Genomic DNA, 11,659 nt, shown 5'->3' on the forward strand with positions numbered 1-11,659 from the left:
GTGGTTGAGTTCGTCTAAATTGCCTCTGTCAGCTCCAATCGCACGAATGATGCTAGAGGTGAAGAGTTTAGCAGTTTTTGGAGTTTATCAAATAGGACGTGAAGCAGAAAAGAAGTGATTGAGGAGGTGAAGTGAGAAAAAATAGGTGTTTTATTTATTTTATTCTCTCTTTTTTATTAAGAATATATAGTGAGAGATTTATCCGCCTCTATTAGTAAAAATTTGATAAACTAGCGCTAAATATATTCTAGGCTACAAAAATTTTAGCTCCAAAAATTTTAATTTGGCGCCAAATCAATGAGGGAGGATCCATGCCGTCTCTATTAGTATTAGAAACAAATTTCTATCATCTCTATTAATATTAGAGACACACAATAAAAACTTGTCTCTAATAAAAGAAGTAGAGACAACTTTATTAATTCATCTCTAAAGCGTATATTTGGTGTAGTGGGAATGGTGAAATTGTGTATTGAGATGTGACTATAAAATTTCATTTGTTGAGATACCGTGAGTCTAGTATGACCATTTTAATTTGTGGTTTAAGATATGATAGTTTGTGTATGGATATCTATGTAATGACCGGTGAAATCAGTGTGATGATCTTTGTAAAAAGGATGCGGGAACATCTGTGTGATGACCAGTGAAATCTTGTGATAATCAGTGTGTTGAGGAAAAATTTGCACACAGTGAGCGTAAATGTCATCCAACAAATTTCACTCATATTCATTTAGTGAATAGAGTTTTAATTATTTCGAGTTCGACCCATTCAGGACAGAATGTGTCTCTTAATTATCCCTTCTTACGGGAAAACACCCTTTGATTCTATTTATGGAGAAACCAATTGATGAGATGTGTGTTTGTTTGTTTTTGCGGCTGCACCTGGATATTTGAATGGGTTGCCTACGTACCCTTGGAGAGAGATCAAGCCACTCGTAGTTCAAGAATTCCAATGGGTGAATGACCCATTGGAGGGTATTGCTTTTTGGAATGTGAATAGTGTTTGGACGAATTTGGTGTAAGTGAACCAGGGATTCGATTTATGTCTGAGGACATTTTGGGAATGATTTGACTTTTCTAGTGTTTGGATGAATTTGACTGATGAGGTTAGGGATTTAGATCGGATGAACCAGGGAGCCAGGGATTCTGTTTGGATTTGCGGTTGCATCTAGTGGGTTGCTAGATTGCCTACATACCCTCGAGGAGGGATCAAACCGTTGTAGTTCTTGAGAATTTGTATTTCTAGTGTTGGGAGATTTTGACTAGAGTCAGTGATTCAATTTAGGACTAGCTGAATTTGACTGGTGGAGTCAGGGATTCTATTTGAAATTGTGGTTGCATCTAGTGGGCCGCTAGATTGCCTACGTACCCATTGTGGGATCAAACCGACCGTAGTTCATAAATTGTATTTCTTGGTTTTGTACCAACTTTTGTGTTCGACGGATGTATATATGTTTTATTTTGAATCCGTCAAATGTATTCCTTTTGGACACCCAATTTGTTAGAGTGTCCTTTGACTTGATCTGAGGACCCGATGTACAGAGCTTTGCAGTGGGCCCAAGATTTGGAAATCGGCTTTATGCTGCGTATGCTCTTGTCGACGAACAAATTAATTGGGCTCGAGCTTCAAAATAAGTGGGCTCAAGTAAATAATTGATTTGGACACCCATTGCGAAGAGTTGAGCTTTACGTCGAGTCATTGCTTGACATTTTGACGAGTCGGGTTTTCAATTTGGAGCTCAAGATTTGAAGTGAACCTCTGTAAACTGGGCTTACTTCCGTTTCTTTTGTAGGAGGCCCAATAAACTAAATTTGAAGTCTTCAGACTTTTCCTCATGCTACTCTTCAAGTTAAATTAATCAATGAAAAATTATGATCCATTAATTAATTAGCCTTCATTGCTCAGTGCTTGAATTCATGTGATTCATCAAATTCACCACCTGCTGAGTTCTTGTCTTTTGTAACATTAATCAAATATCAAGCAATCATGGTTTGCTTCAGAGGCTTTTGTTTGGGCAAGGAGGAAAGCATGTGCATATGGGCACCAAAAATCTTGGTGAATAGCTTCTCAGTTTTTCATATGTTGCTATACCTTTCTTTTTGTTACATTGTATTTGTATAATTTGATTTCTCCTTCCATGAAAGCGTAAAGGCTGTGAGTAATTGAAGTAACACAGCAGCGTCATTATGGAGGGAGCTCGTAGCATTGAAACCCAGTTGTTCAAGAAAAACTATGCTTATTCCAATGCATTAAACATCGTAGCACCAAAGAACAGCAACAACACCATTTTTAAGAGTCTTTAAACATTAAAACTTGGCTGTTCATGAACAACCATTTTGTTTTAATGCAATGAATTTTGGGGCATTCAAGACCCTTTAAAGAACTCTAATAGTTGTGGTCGTTCATGAACGGCCTATTAGAGTTTTTGGAGCATCCATATTAAGAACACCGCACCATCTCAGAGAAGCTTTAAACATCGAAACGCAGTTGTGAACAACCATTTTTTTTGTTCCAATGTTTTGAGCCTGAGAGCATTTAAAGCCAGCAGCAGTAGTATCGTCATCATTTCGAAAGGCTTATAAGGACTCCAATAGTTGTGATCGTTCATGAACAGCCTATTGGAGTTTTGAGCTTTGAGGCAACACAAGACACGCAGCAGAGCCATTTGGATTAGTTGGAGAAATTTGAAGTGCAGAAGAGGCGTACTTTTTCTGTGTCAAGAACATCATCTGGAAAATTAATGTAAGAAAATTAACCACAGATGCAGCCGTATACCTGCAGCTCTTTGTTTCTTCTTTCTCCAATGAAACTTAGCCTTCTTGCTACCCTGACGTTTCACCTCTCCTTTTTTACGACTATTATTTTATGCTGCGTATTCTCTGCTTTTTTATTCTCTGTGTATTTCTTTTCTTTCTGCTCTCCTCTCACTATAGCTTTTTCTGCTCTCCTGTTTCTTTGCTGCGTACACTCTCCTTTTTATAGGCAATTGAGAGGGAGTTGGTTTTTTTGATCAGATGAGCTTGCATTTAAATTTGAACACGGACGTTCAAGTTTCAATCTATGTTGACCCAATCTTCATGTGCAGTTAAAGCTCTTATCTCATTTGACCGACTCATGAATCCTCTATTTTGATTGCATATAAATTTGAATACTTGTTGATAAGCTCACAAGTTCAAAATGATTTATAGTTAAAGCCGGCAATCTCCATTTCTTGTTGGCTTGCTATTTGTATTCCTTTTGAGATAACCATAGAGAAAAATTAACCAATCACATCAAGAGGTGCAATTAGTTTTGGCCTTCCTCCATATTTATCTCCTTTTGGTTTGAACGCTTCTAATCAATCAATTACATGAAATTGATTTGCTTATCTTGTGGCCAAATGAACTTACATATTTGTTGCTTTGGGCTCCAATTTTCATCAAACTAGACTTTTGAAGTTAATTTTTTTTTTTTTTGTCTCAACAGTGTGATGATCGCTATGTAAAGGGGGTCGAATTGTTATTAAGTTAACAACGAGCGAGAGGGTTGCTGTAGTGATTCTCTATGAAGGAGGTATATTTGTTACTAAGTTAACAACTAATGACATAGTAATCGTGATGATCGGAGCTACCTACAGATGTGAGAGCATGGAGTTGGATGATTACTATGATTAGAACTGATTGTTTTAATGTAACTCCCTGAACTAAACTATATGCAGGAGCTATTATGAATTGATTTACCCTTGTTGGATTTTGTGATTGTGCCTTGCTTTCTTCTTAGTTTTACTGTTGAGGGTCTGAGTGATTTGAAGGGCCATATATAGTGGTGATGAGTGTTCCCTGTGGGGACAATAGGAATGTGATTTCATTGATTTTCACTTTTGATGTCAAGTCGATGACAAGGGCTTCCTGTGGGGAGGAAAGGAGTGTGATTTTGTAACTCGCCATAGTGCGTTAAAATGGTTCAAACATTACTTGGAGTGGTTTTGGTTTGATTGAAATTTGTGTAATTTTTAGTCATGAGTTGACTTATGTAAGCATGATATGGAAGGATATGAAACTAATGGTTGTAGCGAGATATGTTTATTGTTGTTTAGATTGAGGTGACTTAAGCATGTGTTCTGCTTTATGGTTTCGAGTTTACTCATACAAGCTTTCATAAGTGAATGATCTTCACTTCGCGGGAACAACAAAAACCACCATCTCGCTCTTTCCTAAGCTTACCAGGTTTGTTGTGTGGCAACCCGGTGCACTATTCGATAATGTAAGGGTTAATCCTATAGGTCAAGGAAATCATGGTTGAAGTTGAAGTCTAGCGATCACGGTGGTAGGAATCGGAAGCTATTTTGCGCACTGATTTTATTAGACTTCCATGCATTTTGTGGTATGCTCATAATAAGTGTTTACTTCATTATTATTTTGTTAACGCAACTTAATTCGAAATCTTTGTGTAATGTAGTATGTAACTCTAAAGAATGAGTCTGTATTTACATTGAGGGTTCGGGACATCGTTAGTTGCCTTGTTTAAAGGAAAATTTATTTGGTATTTAGTGTTGATGTTCGCGCGAACCATCACGTCCAAAGTACTTGTGTTTGATTGAATCTATAGAAGGAAAACCGAAAGAGGTAGACAACTTTATGTTACAGTTTGTTGAGTGTAGATGCATATCAAACCAACATTAGGAATATCTGGAAATTTAAGGAGAACTGTTAAGAGCTCAGATTACCAAAAATGTTACTTTAGATTAGATAATGATTTTCTATTAGCTAGCTAGGGTCTCCAACTTCCTCACATCATTGCATTATTTTCTTAGTATTCCAATGATGCTCTAATTTTGGATGGATTCTAGTTATGACTTATGAGAAACTAGTGATGGATTAATAGATGACTGGCTTTTTGTTTTTTTTTTCCAGAAACCAAGCTATTTATGCGCTTTCCGTTTTTCTTCTTCCATCTCATAATACACTACACCAAAAATCGCATCAGACAACGGCAGAAAACCGATGTGGGATTTGGAGTCCCACCGTTGTAAAGTGAGCCGTTGTCTGATGAAAAATCAGACAACGGTGGAAAACAGTTGTGTGATAAACATACAGACAACAGGTTTATGTTATAACTGTTGTGTGATAGCTCGGCAGATGCGAAGCGCAGCTACGCAGCAGTCGAGGCGCTGTCTTCAGACAACAGTGCCAGTTTTAAGCTGTTGTTTGTTAAGCATATCAGACAACATTTTTTTATTTTGTCTGTTGTCTGATTGATCTTCAAACTTCAGTTCTTGGACTATATCTGTTGTGTGATTAACTTTAGGATAACAGAGTTCAATTAATTCTGTTGTCTGAGTATAAATCAGAAGACACTGATTCGTTAAAAACCGATGTGTGATATGATTGATTACAATGTGTTTTTGTCCCATTTTTGGCCATTCAGACAACAGGCAATGATCATTATATCTAATCTGTTGTGTGATCATTTGAACATCTCATTCCTGAATTACATTGTGCATTCATTTGGTCCATTTACCAAATGAACAGTACTCTATCAAATACAAATTAACATAGCAAACCATCAAATGATTCATATAACCAATACTTTAAACTTCAAAAGCAAAAGGGGTGCATTTCCCAATCATTGAAGCCAACATTTTACACAAGAAAAGCATTCTAGTGCATGCCCATCTACTTGGGACATCAAAAAACTGATACACATATATATATTGTTCCAAACCATGCCACACATTGTGCATGACAATGTACCAGCAGAGAAGCACAAAAAAGATGCTTTCCTTATCTAAAATGTACCAGCAACAAGCGCGCTACTTCATGACTCGTGCTCATGTGTTGACAACAAACTTCCCCCACTTATTTCGCACTTGATCAATATCCGCTTGGGTGTATTGGCTGCTGCCTCTCCTCTCCTACTGAACATCTTTAACAGCCTCTAGCCTATAAAGTTTTCCAGCTTTCCAAATTGGACCTTCTGCCTTGAATTCCAGATTTACATGGGGACCTTTTATGATGTTACCAAACAATTCCAAAACCTAATTCTCAAGTACATCAAGAGATTCTGCATCGAGTACAATATCACAATGAATATATATTTTGACATCGGACTCTGGAGCATTAAAAAGCAGGATATTATATGTCAATGTAATAACAATGGCTCAATAACAGCATACAAAATTCCATCTACATTATAATAACAACTGCCAAAACACTATGATTTCTAACGGCCCAAGGCCTCATTGAAAAGTGCTAGTGAAATTATTTTCAGATTCAGAAACCAAAATATACCCTAGATCTCTCCAGCACGTTGCCTATTTTGAATTCCCACTATGATTTCTAACGGCCCAAAGGCCTCATCCAAAAGTCCTAGTGAAATTATTTTCGGCTTCATTGCCTATTTAGAATTCTAGGTATCAGAATAGTCACTATGAACACCATTACTGACAAACCCACAATGCTTAATTGTGTTCTCCTACATCAACCTCTGGTCCTCTACAAGTTCCCAGAATCAAATATGATAATGAACAAAACAAAATCCCTGGCCTAAGAGCATCTTTAGCAGACTCTCTATTTTGGCTCCTAAGCTATTTTGGAGAGCATGTTTAGCTTTTTATCTATTTTAGCAGCTGCACCAGACTCCTAAGTGGCTCTCCATTATAACTTTTAGCTATCTCGCTCCTAAATATAGAGAGCGAGATGAGGCTCTCTATAATTTAAAACATTCCTTTTAAGCTATTTTATGTAATTTATAAATAATTTAAACTATTTATTATTCATTTAAAAAATAATATAAATTCAAAACTAGCTAGAATAGAGAGCACTGGTGCAGACGTATTTCTAAAGTGGCTAGCTAAAATGACTTTTTAGCTACTTTGGCTAAAATTTAACTAAAAAATGGCTAGCATTGCTAAAGATGCTCTAACAAATGTAATCTAATTGATAACAAAATGAGAATGTTACCCTTTGGAACAAATTTGAAAGCAACAAGTACTAATGCTGAGGATGGTGGCACTCATGTACTTTTCTTTCTTGTATTACTTGATCTTTTACCAAGTAAATTCAAATGGATAACTCCTAAAAGATATTTGCAAAATGTCTCTTTGTTCCCCCTAACCCAATGGTTTTATCAGATGTTGCTTTTATAAAAGGTATTAGCAATATTTATTGAGCATGTCCAAAAAGTTGGCTTATGGCTTTTTTTACAGATTTATTTATTTTATACATATATATATATATATATATATATATTATTCAAATGAGCTTTCAAGACAGAATTGTAGAGAAAAAATGCATTACCTAGATGCCTTTTGAAATTCAGTCAAAAAGTTGTAGAACTCTCTTGGTGAAAAACTACCTCTTTGCTCCCTACACACTAACAAATACTCCATAGCCTGAAATAATTCCGAGTGTTACCACCCATTGCAAACAATAATAACATGATATAACAAAGTGTATAAGATTCTAATGAAAAAAAAAATCAAGAATGATTGTTTGAATAATAAAAAAGTTTCTGTAACCAATTGCTCTGGTTGCTGAATTGGAATTTGGAATAAGACCCGCATCAAGAAGCCATCTGGCCTCAGATAAGATACCATCAGTTCCTGTAGTAAACTAAATGATGAGCTTATGTAAAACAAATGAAATTTTCTGATTTGATTCGAGAACACAAAGATGGATGATCAATCTGTAGTAATGTACCCCAATATGACTTACCTGACACCATATCTTCACATCGCCAATCAATTGATCTGTATAGATCAACCCTTTGGTTTGAGAGGAAAAAGCAAATGAAGTCATAGTCCAATTCCTTTGATTTAACTTCCTCCACAACATCAGCAGAAGAACTAATGTCATTAGTGTCTACTACACTAGAATCACATTCTTTGCGGAAAGAATCATACGGTATTTCGAAGGCAGATGGAGGTGATCTACTAGACTGTCATTTCATGAAAAAAAAAAATATTCAACCAGAGAGACAACAATGATTTAAGTTATCAACAAAACACTTATGTTTGTCATGTGTCTCTCTGTTTAAAGAATGTATAGTTTAAGTCCCTATCTTTTTTGTTTGGGGCGGGGCTAGGGGGATATTCCATTATTCACATATATAAGCAGAAACATTACAGACCAACCTTGATGATCTCCAGGCTGCGTCTTAATCGGTACCAATCATTAGCAGCCAAAAATTGAGCCTTAGGGTCACCTGCTTTGATCACCAGCTGCACAGCTGCATCCCAGTGTCCATTTCTTTCTAAATCTGCCAACTCAAAAGACACTTCAGATGCGATCTCTTTTGAGGCTTTGGGAACATCTGGTTTTCCATATATTAACCTGATATTTATAACAACAAATAATGTTATGAATACAACCGAAAAGAAGAGAAAAACACATAAATAACAGCATCCCTCTAAATTCCAGAGTGTATCTGAATTCAACCTGAAGAGACTGAGTTAAATGGTGCCAATATCACCAACAAACATAGAGTTGTCTTTTCAAAAGATATTTGTTTACCAGGAAGGCTATTTTATCAACAACTAAGTGGCATTTCTGTGACTTAACATTCTAACTTTAACATAATTAACATATACACTAATAATAAGACAGAGAAAATTTTGTAGAAAATATTTACACAAGAACATAGTGGCACCTACCATTGCAAGTACAATCCAGTGCCACCAGTAACTATGGGAACACGCCCATTATCAAGAATACACCTTGTAGCTTGCCTTGCATCGTCATAAAATTGTCCAACGGAGTAGTCTGAAGAATAATACATGTGTTAAATTGGGAGAACAGATATATCCAAAGTTCCAAACATAGTAGTAGAAAACTCAACATCATCTCAATGGCTTAAAAAAATAAAAGCAAAAATAATAGCAGCATCGATAAAAGCTACTCCTATCCAGGATTCAGTTCAATTGAGATGTCATAATCACAGAAACAAAAACTGCAGATTGTAAATAATAGAGGTCCACCTCCACTATCTTTGAAGAAGCCGAATAATAGAAGGACAAGGCACTAATCACAGAAACTACATGATAATTTGAATATGACAACCAAAAACTCACAAATAATACGGCACACATAAAACTGACAATTGTGGAAGTGTCAAATTATACAGCACAGTTAAAGTGGAAGGTTCAAGATTTTTTGAGATTTGTCTGTGCCTGCTCATCAAGTGCTTGAATAAATGAGCCTCTCTTATTCCACGACTTCATATACTATTTCATATACTTTAGTTGTTCTAGGATACTCAGTGTTAAGTTTTTATTAATTATACCATATGCTCTTTGCCTCTTTCCCATCGAAAGTTTACTTGCAACTATAATTTTTCTTTTCTAATGTTTTACATTCATGCATTTTTTTTAAAAACACAGCATAGGCAAATCTACATTATGAAGCAAAAGCTATCATCTCTCTAGCAAATCAACTTGCAGCAAACAGTCATTCCGGGAGAGGGGGGAATTGCAGCAAACAATGACATTTCTTATTGCAAGTCATAAATTGTTTGCCCTTTTGAAGCACGAATCAAAACAACCTTCATATAAAGATCACATCTTTATAAGCAGAGCTGCAGAGCATTAGCAGATATGAAGAAGTGAAGAACGAAGAACTGAAGAACTGAAGAGGGACTTACATAGTGAAATACTCATTACCCATTACAGGAAGTACCCATTACGGTCATTACCCAACTACCCACTAATCAAAGATTCAAAATACCAATTCAAACTTCCAATTCAAGGGAATAGAGGGACTTACAGAGTTGGAGATTGAAGGCGGCGCGCATTACAAAGTGAGTCTGAAGCCGCCGAGATAAAGCACTGGAGCTGCGGTGGCTTGGGGAGAGCTGCGGTGGTTCGAGGGAGCTGCGATGAAGGCGTGGACGAGTGATGCAGAGGCACGGTGGCTTGGTAGGGAGAGACCGGAGAGCGAATAGGAGTTTTGGGGATCGAATGGTTTAGGCAGATTAGGTCTCAATGTCTCATTGATTTGGGGATCGAATGGTTTAGGCCGTTTTAGATGTCGCGAAAAGGAAAAAAAAAAAAAAAAAAACCCGCCTAGTCGCCTTGCCGCCCAGACGAAAGCCCAGGCTCCATTACCGTTCTCATTCGAAGACCAACACAAGCCCAGAAATCCCAAATCGAAGAGAGGACGAAGAGCCGTAAAAACCCCAAATCAAGTAGCTATGAAACCCCCAAATCCCCAAATTGACGTTGTAAACCTAGAGATCGAAGAACCCTAATCTTCAGTGGATTGAAGAACCTCCTCCTTCTTCCCAGTTCCTAATACGCAGAACCCTATTTCTTCACAAATGGAATTGAGTGATGGCTGAATCGAGATAATAGAACCCTAATCTCGGCGGTGATGTGTGTAGGCGAAGATCATGATGTAGATGGAGGAAGGGATTGCGGAGACAATAAGGAGAGGAGCAATCTAGGAAAAGGAACAGTAAAACGCGAGAGGAGATGATGTTTTGAGGAGAGATGCTCGAAGAAAAGGTCCTTTGTTATTTTGTGCAAGTGGGAGATAATAGCTATCAAGGCGCGGGGGTTTGGTTTTTTTTTTTTTAAATTTTGTATTCATGAATCAGACAACACATATATGAAGTTATGTTGTCTGATTATACATAGTTTAAATTTGAGCTGAGGGAGCAAGGAGGGATAGTTCCCACCTATGTGCAATCATAGTACCAGTTTTGGCGTTAGGGATAGGTATCTCTCATTTCAGACAACACAAATAAGAAATTACGTTGTAGGAGTACATATATGTAACCAACATTTCGATCAAAGTTTGTTCATTTTGGGGGAATGAATGACATTTTGGATGCATTGAAATTTTCCCAGTATATATCTTCATTACTTGGACAACACAAAGTAAAAAACTGTTGTATGATGTTTTGCAAGCTACACTCATACAACAGATATAACTATTCTGTTGTCCTTTGGAGTACCAATTTGGAGCCAAATTTGAGTTAGGCTAAGAGGGAAATCTGCCTCTATTTTTTTTTACATTCACACAACAAATTATTCTTGTAACCGTTGTGCAATGACCTTCTAAACAAAAACTTCAGAATTTTAACCACCTTATACAACGTAAGTTTACTAAACGTGTTGTGTGATTCACTTTTCTTCATCACACAACACGTTTTTTTTTTTTTCGTTGTGCAAAAAGTATTGTGTGTTAACGTTTTTGGTGTAGTGTATATTTTTACTCTTCATCTATTGTTTTCATTATCTAGGTCTCCGTCTGCTTCAATAATTACAATGTTCTCTATACTTAGTCACATTCGAATGTGATGAGTAGCTCGATTCATACCTCATAACTCGTGTGAGTACGCCACCTCTTTCTCTTATTGCCCTTTAACTTTTGCAGAGCTCACTACCATTTTTTTCATCAGTTAGCTAAAAAAACTCTAACCCAAGTTCAAATTTTAGCTCTAATATTATTACTTATTAGCATACTAGGTTCTAATCCTCATGAACTTGTTCCTCTAAAAATAAGGATAGGTCAACCTTGAGTTTCTGTTATGCTTGTGTTTGTGAAAGTGGGATGCAGAGAAATAATATTAGTTCTGATAGCACATCTAGTTGGTTTATTTTTAAGATCATATCTCATCACATATGTGATCTTGATTGCTAGGGAGAAGTTTGGAGCGGCTTGTAACTTCGATTGCCTTAGA

At 36.7% G+C, this 11,659-nt stretch overlaps 1 protein-coding gene across 1 annotated transcript; it reads right to left on the minus strand.

The window, feature by feature from the left end:
* Positions 1–7,344: 7,344 nt before the first annotated feature.
* On the minus strand, positions 7,345–8,842 carry LOC112194528 (tRNA dimethylallyltransferase 9). The gene is made up of 5 exons (XM_040517214.1): positions 8,631–8,842; positions 8,112–8,310; positions 7,693–7,915; positions 7,497–7,580; positions 7,345–7,370 (listed from the first exon to the last, which is right to left on the minus strand). Exons 1-5 carry the CDS (start codon positions 8,753–8,755, stop codon positions 7,345–7,347), a joined length of 657 nt encoding a protein of 218 aa, XP_040373148.1. The 5' UTR covers positions 8,756–8,842.
* Between the last annotated feature and the right edge of the window lie 2,817 nt (positions 8,843–11,659).

Source organism: Rosa chinensis, chromosome 3 (assembly GCF_002994745.2).
Source record: "Rosa chinensis cultivar Old Blush chromosome 3, RchiOBHm-V2, whole genome shotgun sequence".
NCBI classification, from domain to species: domain Eukaryota; kingdom Viridiplantae; phylum Streptophyta; class Magnoliopsida; order Rosales; family Rosaceae; genus Rosa; species Rosa chinensis.

Excerpts from the sequence above, each read along its gene's own strand:
- LOC112194528 (XM_040517214.1), bottom strand. The coding sequence starts at position 8,755 with ATGTATTATTCTTCAGACTACTCCGTTGGACAATTTTATGACGATGCA. Across the intron at positions 8,311-8,630 it reads ACTGGATTGTACTTGCAATG|GTTAATATATGGAAAACCAG; the intron begins GTAGGTGCCACT and ends TATAAATATCAG. Across the intron at positions 7,916-8,111 it reads GCAGCCTGGAGATCATCAAG|TCTAGTAGATCACCTCCATC; the intron begins GTTGGTCTGTAA and ends ATGAAATGACAG.